Source organism: Astatotilapia calliptera, chromosome 3, assembly GCF_900246225.1.
Source record: "Astatotilapia calliptera chromosome 3, fAstCal1.2, whole genome shotgun sequence".
In the NCBI taxonomy this organism is placed as follows: Eukaryota; Metazoa; Chordata; class Actinopteri; order Cichliformes; family Cichlidae; genus Astatotilapia; species Astatotilapia calliptera.
In genome coordinates, this window is record NC_039304.1 from 46726175 (window position 1) to 46739775 (window position 13601).

General features: G+C 40.9%; 1 protein-coding gene across 4 annotated transcripts in view; it reads left to right on the forward strand.

Moving 5' to 3' along the window:
* Positions 1–2548: 2548 nt before the first annotated feature.
* The window catches only part of LOC113010303 (cation-transporting ATPase 13A2-like), a 36929-nt gene continuing 25876 nt past the window's right edge, over positions 2549–13601 (forward strand). For 2 of the 4 annotated variants that reach the window (XM_026149333.1, XM_026149357.1), the window contains exons 1-6: positions 9485–9932; positions 11953–12120; positions 12939–12997; positions 13099–13165; positions 13252–13331; positions 13440–13517. In XM_026149333.1, coding sequence (XP_026005118.1) covers positions 9900–9932; positions 11953–12120; positions 12939–12997; positions 13099–13165; positions 13252–13331; positions 13440–13517 — 485 coding nt within the window. In that variant the 5' untranslated portion in view covers positions 9485–9899. Of the gene's footprint in view, positions 2656–8289; positions 8366–9484; positions 9933–11952; positions 12121–12938; positions 12998–13098; positions 13166–13251; positions 13332–13439; positions 13518–13601 lie in introns of those variants that run through there. The other 2 variants (XM_026149348.1, XM_026149341.1) reach the window with 2 other exon arrangements.

Consider the following 13601-nt stretch of genomic DNA (forward strand, 5'->3'; position numbering starts at 1 on the left):
GAAGTACACACGGGTGGGGGCTGGAAACCCACTCCACCTGTCACAGTCTGAAGACAGAACGTGATTTCTGTCAGTGTGTGAGGATCAGTATGATGTATAATAATGTGAGTAAACTTCAGCAGGTTCATGTCTGTGATGTAGAAACAGGAACAAGCAGAGGTGCTCTGGATGTTTGATCTGTGCTCTGATAATTCAGCGTATCACCATGTGGGACAGGAGACTGTCCAGCACAAGTTACAGCCTGTCAGAGTGTCGCTCACATTTACTGACAAACAACAGATGCATCTGTTACTGTTTCTGTCTGCTTTTATTCTAAGCCCACCTTTTATTTCCTGTCCTGTTCTTGTTTTGTGCTCATGCTCTGACTGTGAAATGATTTCACTTCAGTGCAGCTAAAGCTCCTGTTAGAGCGAACATAGCTGTGGTTAGCTCCACCTGCCCGTCTGTTAGAATATAATAGAATCAAATACAATAAAAACATCCATTTATTGAATATTAGGATCATTAGTTCAAAGTAACAAGGTCTATGTATTATTATTATAATTGTTTTAATATAACACTGAGATCCAGCATAAACTGTTCATTTAAAAGAAAAACTTAAACTGATTGTTGCAGTAACTAAATACATTTACTAAAGTGAAACTCATGATACAACCTGTTAATAAAAGATTGTACAAACGTTAAATATTCTTTTTAAATGCAAGATGTGTAAAACCAATAAATCAAGGTCATTTATTCAATGATTAAATTATTGATCAGATCCTCAGCACCACTGTGTTGACGGTAAATAGCTGTGTGTCAGTATCCTGGTCCGACTGGTTCAGCAGTAGAATCATGTGTCTGTGTGTGAATCATATCAGATTTCCTCTTTGGTGTTCAGCACATTCATCAGCTCTATTTGAACTTGGAGCTTCATTATTTTTCTTCTGTTGTTTTGTACTCGTCTGGATGTAAAATCATTTTAGAGGTCAAAGCTGACACACCTGTGGTTATTTCTGCCTGCCCAACAGATCTAAACATTTCAAAATTCACTGAAGTTAATTTTTTCTTCCATTTAGTGTTTGTTTTGATGGTAAAGTAAATACTTGACGAGTTTCTTATTGTTTACTTTGAATGAATTAAATGATCAGTAACTCCTTTGAAATGATCATCTGAGAAAGTTTGCTAAAGACAACAAACAGAAACTAAACCTCCCGCTCCCTTAAATGCAGGGGTGATTTTAGCTCATTTTTGAATGAATCAAAGCACCCCCAAAGATTTCTTTTTTTTTTTTGGCAATATTTGCTGTTTGTGTGACGCACTACTAAAAATATAAAAAGCATACAGTACTGTACTTGTTTGAGACGTTACATTTCAACAACAAAAGTATAGATAACCCCCACCTCCCAAAATGGTTTGTTCCAGCTCGCCTCTCCCCTGCTCTGGCTCTAGCGCTCTTGCTGCCAGAGCGATGGTGTCTGAGACACAGCGGAGCTGAGGTATAAGAGCGTGGCTTAAAACAGGACATATTAACTGCATTTAACCTTCAGTTACTCTTTATATAGTTGGTAGGAGTCAGACCATGTTTCTTTTTAGCTGAAAAGCATTACACCAGGTAACCTGCTGTGTTGAAAATGTGTTTTCCGACGATGTTTGCATCCGTCCTGCTCTGTAGTAAAATCAGCGATATTTGACCGTCCTGTTGCTCCCATATAAATGTATACAGCCTATTTAAAATCGAAAACTTTTAATTGTCTGCAGCCTACTGTTGTTACCACTGTCCTGTTTTGAATTGATACTAACTAGCTAACTGACTGAATGCCCATTAACCTTATAACTCCTGTTGTGTGTGTGTGTGTGTGTGTGTGTGTGTGTGTGTGTGTGTGTGTGTGTGTGTGTGTGTGTGTGTGTGTGTACAGAGAGACAGCCAGGTTCATAATGGATTGTTGAGATTATTCTGTTATCATATGTTACCTTATATATGTAATCAAAGTAGTTGAATTATGATACTGCTGTAGATCATATTATACCCTTTAATATAGAGTGTGTGATCAGTATGTAGTTTAGTCCTCATTATACTTTTGAGTTAAAAGAACATAATCATTTTGTAGTTCATTAGATAAGTGTGCATCATTCTGTATCCTTGATCGGCTGTGAATGTGTTACACTGTTTTCTTGACATGCTTTACTGCTGAATCATCAAAAGAAGGTTGTAAGCAGGAGACTTGGTGTCTAGGGAGATAGACAACATTCCATACCCCCACCTTTGCAGAGAGCAGAAGGAGCAAGGAGCCGAGGTCATAATTTAGGCGCCGTAAGAGAGAAAGAATGTGAATGTTTAGACTTTTACGACTAGGTGGGGGCCACTAGAGACTATAAAAAGCTGAGCAACCCGTCACCAGTTAGAGACATGCTGCTGACCCTCTGGTAGCATCTCTCCCGTCCGGACGTTGTAATGCTCTTATGTGTTGAATTGTATGGAAATAAATGATTGTTGATTGAGCATTGATACACCGAGTATTGTCCTTCCTTCAGCCCAAACATTCAAAGAATTGGGAGATTTTAACAACTTGGTGCCGTGTGACCCGGATCTTTGGTGTGCTGAGGAGGTGCAGATTTGGCCTTTGGTGAGATCGTGAGGCGAGGCGAACAGAGGACCGGTCCAAATATAAAAAGGTAAGCACAGCCTGTTGTATTATAAATACCAAATGTGCATATTGGGCTTTCCAAATTAATCTGTTCACTGAGTTACACGTATTTTCACATTAAATTTGTCCGTGTCTGGTTTTTGGCGCAAGATACTAACAACATAAGTTGAGGCTAAATTCCAGTGTGTTGAGTAAACTGCTTCTACCGAGAAACTAATAAGACACTACGTTGGACTAGTTGCAGTAAGCTGCTTCTACCGAGATACTAATAACATACTACGTTGGACTAGTTGCAGTAAGCTGCTTCTACCGAGATACTAATAACATACTACGTTGGACTAGTTGCATTAAGCTGCTTCTACCGAGATACTAATAACACACTACGTTGGACTAGTTGCAGTAAGCTGCTTCTACCGAGATACTAATAACACACTACGTTGGACTAGTTGCAGTAAGCTGCTTCTACCGAGATACTAATAACACACTACGTTGGACTAGTTGCAGCCCACTTTACCTTCCACATTTAACTTAGTCTAAAACTGGCTTCTGTAGCAATAATACATTAGAATTTCTTCTGGAGACGCGGCCATAAGCTCAGTACATTGAAGTCGAGGTTTTGAAGTTTGTTTATGGTTACTGTTAAGTCCTTGCTCCTGCCGGCTATGAAATAGAAATTGATTTAAGGAAAAGCAGATGCTGGCTCACGGTGCAGTTGAACGCTGGCAACGCCGAAAGCGCAACACGTCCGTAGGTTTTGGTTTATGATACGGCCGTGTTCCGGTGGTGCGGCCGTGAAGTGCAGTAGTGGTTGGTGCTGGTTTCAGTACATTGAATAGAGGTTTGACGGTGGTTTATGGTGTCTGTCGAGTCATAAGGGCTGCGACCGTAAAATAAAGTAAAATTTTACTAGCCAAGAAGTACATAGAGCAAAACCTGGTTTATGGTGTCAGTAATAACTTCAGGGGACGCAGGCATCACTTTTATGATGCGACTTTGCCCCGTTGTGGCGGTCATAACGCAGAGACAGGGGTATTTGGTCTTTGGTTGTTGTGTTTCAAAAGAATTCTAACAGTTGAGCTCAGAAGTTTCTGTGCAAATTTCTGCTGATGAGGAGCGCTCTCTGTGTGTCTCACTGTGGGTGAGTGTGTGCGAAGCTGCAAAGCGCGCTCTTGGTGCTGTTTTGAGTGTGAGTGAGGCGTGCTCTGAGTGTGTTTCTGGGTGTGAAGTGTGAACACAGTCACAGTGATGGTTGATGTGTTTGAATAGGAGGACATTAGTGCGAAGAGGATGCTTTAAGATCTAAGGTTGACGCCTGGTGTACCTGTGGAAACTAATTTGTTCAAGGTGTGGTGACCCTCCTGGTCGTGGACGCGCGGCCAGGCCCAGCGGCGTCTGGATGCCGAGGTGGTGACTTGGGAACTGAGGACTCCCGCATAGCTACAGAATAACACTGGAACGGCCGTGTAATCACGGGTTCACATTTATTCCGGACTAGAACAAGACACATTTTGCGAACAAAGGTTGAGTCTAGATTAGTAAAGAAATATAAAAAGGTTGAATTCCTCGTTTCAGTGGTTGAAATTGTTGTGTGCCTGTCCCCTGACGAATGTGAAATTAAATAAAGAGGGAATTTGGAGCCACATAGAGATAGACGGGTATAATTGGGTGTATTACTCTGTGGTGTAATAAAAATAAAAAAGAGAGATAGTGAGAGGTGTGTAGTGGAGAATTATGGAGGAGTACAGAGAGGAATGTGTTGGGAGACTGGCGTGCAGTTTACGCTGTCAAGGTAGGCGGGTTGCCTGCTTATCTGTTTAACTGTGATGAAAATGAAATTAAATAAATCTCTTAGTGTGTTAATACAGGAAGCTGCGGACCTGGACCAACTGCCCCCACAAGCACAGCGGCCGAAGCAAAATTATAGTAATGGGAACCACACCCAGCACGAATCAGCAGCTGTGAAAAAGACAGCAGCGAGGAGAGAATTAGAGGAGAAATTAAGAGAAGTTTTTAACACATAAAATTGGGGCCAACGGACTTGTGGAGGTTGGGAAGGCGTCCGGAGCATCACAACAAAAGGTGAAACAAAAACACACACAAGCAGAGAAATCTGAGAGAAAGGCTCCTTTTAAGGTAACGCCTAGTTTGAGAAAAAGTTCAAATTAACCTGCTTTTATACAAATGCACATACACGCAATGAAGAAACAGCTTACACTCATGAACATGTGAAGATTTTCCAACAAGGTTAAAGCAGCGAAACTTAACATACTTCTGTTGTTAAATAATAAAGTTTATACATTACTGACAAAGAAACTCTCTGGGTTGCAGGACAACAATTTAACTAAAAAAAAAAAAAAAAAAAAAGAAACACTGGTCTAACCAACCAGGCAAGACACAACAAATTTAGTGGTAAAAAGAGTCAAATTGTGACATGTTTTCTGCTGATTGATTAATACAAGTGATTACTGAATGAAAGAAAATTCCATTTTTGGGCTTTTAAACATGATCTTAAGAATTTTAATATGTACCTGTGTTGTCCTGTCAGCTTGGTGGGTCATGAGTGGATTATATGGTGAGAAAAAACAAAAAAAAAAAAGGGGGAGAGAAGGCTGACACAGGGCCTGGCCCCGTTGTTTCCCCGTCTAAATAACACAGCCAACACAACATCATTTTCCTGTTCGTTTGTTTTTGTTTTTCGTTTGTGTTTGTTTTGTTTTGTTTTTGTTTTTTCTCTTTATGCTTAATTACAGGCTGCTTTGCGGCCCTGAAAGCCGAGGCTGAACTGGACTCCTGCTCTCCCCTCTACGTGACCCTGACCAAATGCTGCAACAGCTGGACCCACAACAACGACCTGAAAATGTCAACAGTGCTGCAGGAATGTGATCTCATGCAGCAGAGACGGAGAGCACTAAACCCAAGGCCCGTTTCACTACACGGGGGAAAATTCTCAGTCAGCTTCAGCTGACAGAGCTGTGACGAGACGCCCGCCAAGCCCGAATGAAAAGTAAGGCCGAGCAAAAGAATGCTGACCTTGATAACTTTGCATTCACACTGTGCAGGACAGTGATGGACCAACACGGATGATCGGGCAGCAAAAAGGGCGTGCCAGAGACAGGAGGAGTAACTGAGGTCAGAAGGCACCTCAGAATGGACAAAAAACACAGAAGAAGATGCAGGTTTCACCTGCGGTGAGCATGGACACTGGAGAAAGGACTGCCCCAATTGGGGTCAGAACCAGGACAGAACTTTGAGCAGCAGCAGCAGCAGCAATGGTCGCAAACAGACTGAAAAGGAGGAGGGCAGGACCCCAGGGCACGCTTCAGGCCGTGGTTTACCCAGAACACCAGGGCCCTATTCCAGGAAGCCGGTTTAGAAAACTCAGAGTGAAAAACGATACTCAGGGTTGAGTAACCCCGAACTGTCCAACTCGGAATATTCGGTTTCAGAAAGGCTGATAACAATTAGTTCAGTCAACGCGGAGTTGCTTTAACCCCAAGTGAAGCGCGCGCACGAGGATACATAAAGCCCTGATTAGTGGAGCACAGATTAAGCGAGTCACCATGGAGACGGAGGGAAAGAAGGCGCGGTCAATGTATTTTACAGCGCTTGAGGCCGAAATTCTGATGGCAGTATAGGGCTTTGGAGCGTGATGTCACGGGGGTGGGCGATAACATGCAAATTTTGCGGAAAAAAAGTAACACAGCCTCAGCTGCAAAAGAAAGGGAGCATGCATGGCAAAACATGGCCGACAGAGTCAATGCGTGAGTGTTAATTTAAACATTGATCTAGGGATTTCCACCCATTTAACACGTTATTTTATTATATTTTATTTTTTATTTCATACATTTTATTTTGTGACGTGATGTGAGCGCAGGTGCAACCCAACAGGCCCCAAACGTTCCTGGCAGCAAGTAAAAATGAAATATAAAAATATAGTCCAAACAGGTAAGGTGTAATTGTATTATGAGCCACAGTGCTTGGTCTGTTTGTCCTATATAAATCAATTGCAGTTAGAGGCTACATTAATTTCCCCTCTGTAAGCACTTATTGAAATTATCTGAGCACATTACAAGTACATATTTGCTTACTCTGTATGCTCAAATGTGGCCCGTTATAGCCAACAGAAAAAAAGTGGAGGCCTGAAAAATACCTTAAAGCTTTAATAATTTTGAATATGAAAAGGTGATTCTGTTTAAAGCTCCATTTCTTCTATGAAATCATATTCTTAAGTTTGATTGTTCACCTGCAAAAGAAAAAAAAGAAAAAAAAAGACCATAGCAACATTTTAGAAACCACAGTCCTGTCTTCTCCAGCTTTACATACACATATTTGACAAACAAGTACGTTTACAAAGTAATCAAATCAAAAATCAAATCACTTTTATTGTCACATCACATGTGCAGGCACACTGGCACAGCACATGTGAGTGAAATTCTTGTGTGCGAGCCCCACAAGCAACAGAGATGTGCAAACACAACAACATAAACAAGCAAAATACAAGAATGGCCAACCTGAAACTAATAAATATATGTACAATATATAATAGTGTATGCATTTCTGGATGTGTATACTAAATATTTTCCTACGTGTGTGTGTGTGTGTGTGTGTGTGTGTGTGTGTGTGTGTATACACATTTTTACAAATTAAATAGTAAAAAAAAAAAAAAAAATAATAATAATAATAAAATATATAAAATATACAGAGTTGAATATGTGCAAAACAAGTGGCATTTATATACAGTGTGGAGTGCATAATGTTGGAGTTCCAGTAGTGAAGCTGAGGTGTCTATGAAGTGTTCAGCAGTCTGATGGCCTGATGGAAAAAGCTGTCTCTCAGTCTGCTGGTACGGGACCGGATGCTGCAGAACCTCCTTCCTGATGGAAGCAGTCTGAACAGTTTATGGCTGGGGTGACTGGAGTCCTTGATGATCCTCCCCGCTTTCCTCAGGCACCGCTTCCTGTAGATGTCTTGGAGGGAGGGAAGCTCACCTCCAATTATCCGTTCAGAGCACCGCACTACTCGCTGGAGAGCTTTGCAGTTGTAGGCGGTGCTGTTGCCATACCAGGTGGTGATGCATCCAGTGAGGATGCTCTCAATGGCACAGTGATAGAAGGTCCTGAGGATGCGGGGGCTCATGCCGAATCTTTTCAGTCTCCTGAGAAAGAAGAGGCGCTGCTGCGCCTTCTTCACTGTTTTGTTTGTGTGTACTGACCACGTAAGATCCTCAGCCAGATGTACACCAAGGAACCGGAAGCTGCTCACTCTCTCCACAGCAGCGCCGTTGATGGTGATGGGGGTGTGTACTTCTCTGCACCTCCGGAAGTCCACTATCAACTCCTTTGTCTTTGCGACGTTGAGGGTGAGATGGTTGTCTTGACACCAGTGGGTCAGGGCGCTGACCTCCTCCCTGTAAGCCGTCTCATCACCGTTGGTGATAAGACCCACCACTGTAGTGTCGTCCGCAAACAGGAAGTGAACTTGTCTCAGTGAAACAGGTAGATGTGTAGAAACATCCTGTCTGTGTAGTGTATGTGAATTGAAATCAACTTATTCTACTGCTCCCCAGCAGGTTTACGCTTACGGCTCTGTTGCTATGACAGCAAGTCCCGGATGGGCTTCGGGGAACCGAACGATCCAGGATCACGCGAAATCGTCAACAATCTCATCCAGCTAACTCACTTAGCGCGGTACGAAGAACGGGCCCCAGATCACATACTCAGACAACATGAATGGAAAACGTAAATAAAACACTTACTCTGTTTAAAACCACCACAGTTGTTTCTGGTGTCGTCTGTGTCATGGACGTCATTCATTACTCTACTCAGAGTACAGAGCGCTGTATAAGAACCATTTACTGTTTACGAATTGTTCCCTCAGAACTTCATAAGTTATGAAATTTCAATGGCTAAAAAAAACTAAACAACAACAACGTGCACGCAGGCTTGAAAAACCATCACTCTTCTGGCTTTCAAATGATGAAAATATATTACATGCGCATCATCCCTCCCACACAGCTCTTTCGCATGGATCAGGTGAAATACCTGACTACTCACTCTTTCATATGTCAAAGTAAGAGCCTGTCTCTCCTAAATTGCTTTATTGATAAGCAGTTTTAGTCATTTGTAAACGGTAGTGCCACCTCTATTTAAAAGTGCTTTATCTGTGGATCAGAGAGGGGCCCCAGCTCGGCACACCCTCATTATATGTTTAGGTGCACCAGCTCTGTCCAGCATCCTCCCCTAATACTTGATCCAACTCATCACCTGAGTGTCTAGAACATATGGCTGAAGATCTGATGCTAGAATTACAAAATCGATCATCAACCTGCAGCACATGCCATATTCAAACATGGTGTTTGTTATGGTAACCTTGGCTTTGGAGTCCAGTAACAGAACACCACTTAGGCTCACATCGGGGAGACAGTTTCTCCCAATCACGCCCCTCCAGGTGTCAATGTCATTGAATATATAAACAAACAAACACACACACACAGGTTCCTCCCTCTACTGTGGGCTCAGAGCAGTGGCGGACGATGAAGGCGGATTCAGACCACAGGAACAGCTGGATAAACTGTGGAAGTGAAGACTTCCTGTGTTTGTGCTCATTTTAATCTTTGTGTCTGTGGTGGGTGTGACTGATGCCCAAGAGGCACCGCACGGGCATTAAATGACCTGCGGATGTGCAAACCTCTAAAATCAGTCTGACAGGAACACAGCACTCACTGATGGTAAGCTTAGATAGTTCCTGAATTTATATTTAATCTATATTTAGCGCTAACAAAAGTGGTTTGTTTAGTTTCAGGTCTTTGCTTTTACAGTGTTTTTTTTTTCTGTTTTGTTTGTTTTATATCATTAAAATATTTCCTCTGTTATTTAATGATTTTATTGGTCCTGATATGAATTTCTAACAAACTTCTTCTGTAGTTCCTGGGAGCTCATATTTCTATGGGAGCTTTAAAGATTTATGCAATCTGTTTAGTGACTTAATTTATTTATGGGGATGTGATTTAAATATAACTCACATTGGGCAGTGCTTAGATTCATTTATTTTGGAAATGTGACTTTTTGTAGAAAACAAAACCAAAAACCTCAGCCCAGTTTAGAACACACACATTAAGCTGATATTTTTATTTAATCTGAGTATGAATACAAGAAAACCAAAATATGTGGAGGAGCATGGTAGTGTTTTCTGTTGACTTTAAAGTGTGTTTGTTACTCACGTCAAACATTACTGCAGAAGCAGAGCTGGTCTTCATATCCTGCTGTGTAGACCATGACGGAATCGCAGGGTGGACTCTCACCACTGGTAAGTTGCAACACTGGGTACGGCACCCTGAGCTTTTCTGACACATATAGCACCAGTGAATCAAACTAAAATGACAGGTTGAGTAAGAAAAACTGCAGGGGTTGATATCCTGATGGTAAAAGTACTTATCTGTTGGCCCAGAAACTAATCCAAAATGTGAGCATTTAGATGTTGTATGGTCATGACTAATAAAATGTTTTAGGCTTAACTTTGGTGATCGTGTCTTCAGAGATCCACAGTCTCAGATTATGAGAACATTTAATTTGTGCAGGACTGGGTATAATTTGGTATAATTGTATCTATACTGAGGGAATTCATACTGTTCGGCCGATAAATATTTGAGTAGAGACAACTATTCTAGTTTTGGTCAGGTACATGTGTACCATGAAATGTACATAAAACAGTGCAGACTTCCAACTTTAATTCTGTGGGTTGGACAGAAAGCTGCATAAAAATGTAAACTAAAGCATTTTTGTTAAAACAATCCTTTTATTTCAGGGGTTCAAAATTAATTGGACAAATTAAATAACTGAAAATAAAATGTTCATTTCGACTACTTAATTGAAAACAGTTTGCTGGCAATGACAGCTTGAAGTCTTGAATTCATGGATGTCACCAGATACTGAGTTTCGTCTTTTTAAATGCTCTGCCAGACCTTTACTGGAGGAGCATTTAAGTTGTTGCTTTATTTGGGCCTTTCTGTCTGGAGTTTAGTGTTCAGCAAGTGAAATGCCCTACTGGGTTAAGATCAGGTGACTGACTTGGACATTCAGAAATATTCCACTTCTTTGCTTTAATAAACTCCTGGATTGCATTGACTTCATGTTTTGGGTCATTGTCCATCTGTATGATGAAACTTAACTGGGTTTGAGCAGACAGTATGTCTCCGAATGCCTCACAATTCATGCGGCAGCTTCTGTCCTGTGTCACATTTGTTTTGGATAATGAGCTGTTCCACACCGTAACCATAGTTTTTTTTCTTGGCATCAATCTGCTAGAGGTTGATCTTGATTTTATCTGTCCAAAGAATGTTTTTCCCAAATTGCGCTGGCTTCCTTTTTTTTTTTTTTTTTTTTAGAGAGAATCCATTCTAGCCTTTTTATTCTTGAAGCTTATGTGTGGCTTGTACCTTGCAGTGAACCCTCTTTCAATCAATGTTGTCTTCATGGTAAACTTGGATATTGATACTCCTACCTCTTTGAGAGTGTTTCTCACTTGGTTGGCTGTCTTCACCATGGAAATGATTCTGCGATCGTCCACCACTGTTGTCTTCCCTGTCCAGGTGTTTAATGTGTTGCTGAGTTCACCAGTGTTTTCTTTCTTTCTGAGGATGTACCAAACTGTAGATTTTGCCACTCCTAATATTGTAGCAATTTCTTTGATGGGTCTTTTCTGTTTTTGCAACTTAAATGATGGCTTATTTCACCTGCATGGAGAGCTCCTTTGACTGCATGTTGTCTGTTTACGACAAAAATATTTCAATGAAAGCACCATACCTCAAATCAACTCCAGGCCTTTTATCTGCTTCACCGATAATGACATAATGAAGGAATTGCCCACACCTACCCATTAAAATACCTTTTGAGTCATTTGTCCAATTAACTTTGGACCCTTTATAACAGAGTACAAAGTAATTTTTAAGATATCAGGGCCCACTGTTTTGTTTTGTTTTTTAAGGTCCTGTGATTTGCACCTAACCCAGCCCTTTTCTAAAGACCAATTTGACGGCATAGTTCCTGATATTACAAGGACATTCAAACCCCTGTACCACAACAAAGTCATTCACGGAGCGATAAATCAGGAAAAATACATCAGTAAAACTGACAGCAAAAGATAAAAAAGGAAAGGCGATCTTCATGTGAAAAATGATCCTCTTCTAGAACTGCTACACTTTGCAAAGCCATACGGCTTTAATAGTAGCTTTTAATTGTGCACTCTGGTCCTGACAGGTCAACAGGATTCATGTAAATTAGCTTTTGTGAACTGATGTAATCCACTGTTTCTCTCTCTGTCCCAACAGGATTTACAGGGTTATAAGTGGGTGAGTTGGCGAGTGTGGTTGTGTCGTCTGGGTTTCGTGCTCTCCCTGGGTCTCCTGTGGATTGCATTTTACTGGTGGCCACGGTTTGCTGTCCTTGTCCACTGCAGTTCCTGCCCTCCAGCTTTGGCAGATGTTCTAATATTAAAAGTGAGGACACCCAGAATTTTCACAGACACTGGATTTTTTTTTTTTTTTTTACAAATTTTAATTTACCTGCTTACAATTTTATTCCACATTATTCCTCCATGTGCTAACATGCAAAAGAAGGTTTACCATCTATGCTTTGTTACTTTCACATTCATTTAACATGAAATCAGATCAATCCATTCAATTCAGTTTTGTTTTATATAGAACCAAATATAAAAATTTACTCAAGACAGGTGAAGACCCTACATTAATACAATTAAAACCCCAACAATCATATAACCTTCTATGAGCAAGCACTTTATGACACTGGGAAGAAAAAACTTCCTTTTACCAGGAAGAAAGCTCCAGCAGAGCCAGGTTCAGGGAGGGGCGGCTATCTGTCTGATCCTACTCTAGGAACCACAAGTTTGTGATGTAATGGGGTGAAATGGTATTATAAGGTCATTAAGATAAGATGGGGCCTGATTTTTTTAAGACTTTGTATGTGAGGAGCAGGATTTTAAATTTCTTTCATTTAAAGCTCTCAATTAAATGTCCTCTCTGTTATAGTTCTGCCACTTGCTTTGTTTTTTATGGTTGTTTTGATCCCACATCATACGTGAACATGTTCTGACATGGAAAATTGGAATATATAGAGTAAATTTGCACAGGGAATTTTAAACCTTGACAGTTGCTTTTAGTTTTTCTTCTTGACCACATTGTAGATTGAGCTGTATGTTCAAAAAAACAACAACAACATTCTTTTGTAGTTTCCAAGAACACAAAACCTTTATCAAAATAATTTATGTTTAAAAAGAAAATATATGTTTTTTTCCCAGGACTCTTCTGGCCAGCAGTCTGTGGTGGAGGTCCTCACTGAGGAGGTAGAGGAGGGCAGGTCAGCTCTGTCACCTGTAACCTGTCAGCTCTTACATATTTAGAAGAACACTGAAGTAAAACTATGTGTCTAGTATAGCTAACTTTGCTGATTCCTCACAGTTTGGAGCTGCTGGGAGAGCTAGAGGAGCCAGACTGCAGAGATACTGTTCACCTGTACACGGGGGAGGTAATGTGAGCTGTCTTTAGTAAATTATTTTCTGCTGACTGATTTCTGTCAAGCCTGTGGAAAAAGTGAGCTTTACTTGTTTACAGAAAACGCTGCTGCGGTACTACCTGTTTGAAGAGCTGCGATACATCTGGGTGGAGAGGAAGGGTGCTTTCTGTCGTGTTAGGTACTGGAAAAAGAAAAAAAACTGTGAGATTTAACTGTTAAATTCAAAAGGAGAAAATACCTCAGAGCCCACTGACATATTACTACAATTTCTCATCTCCGGTCTTAGTTCTCTTCATGAAGACTGGACCTGCAGTAAACTGTATGACTTCCAAAGCGGACTGAGTCCTCAGGAGCAGAGCTCAAGGTAGGAGAGGATATATGAATGGAGAAATGATCAGATTGTTTTTAATCCAACAGGATGACTGTAATTACTTGTATGACTTTTTCA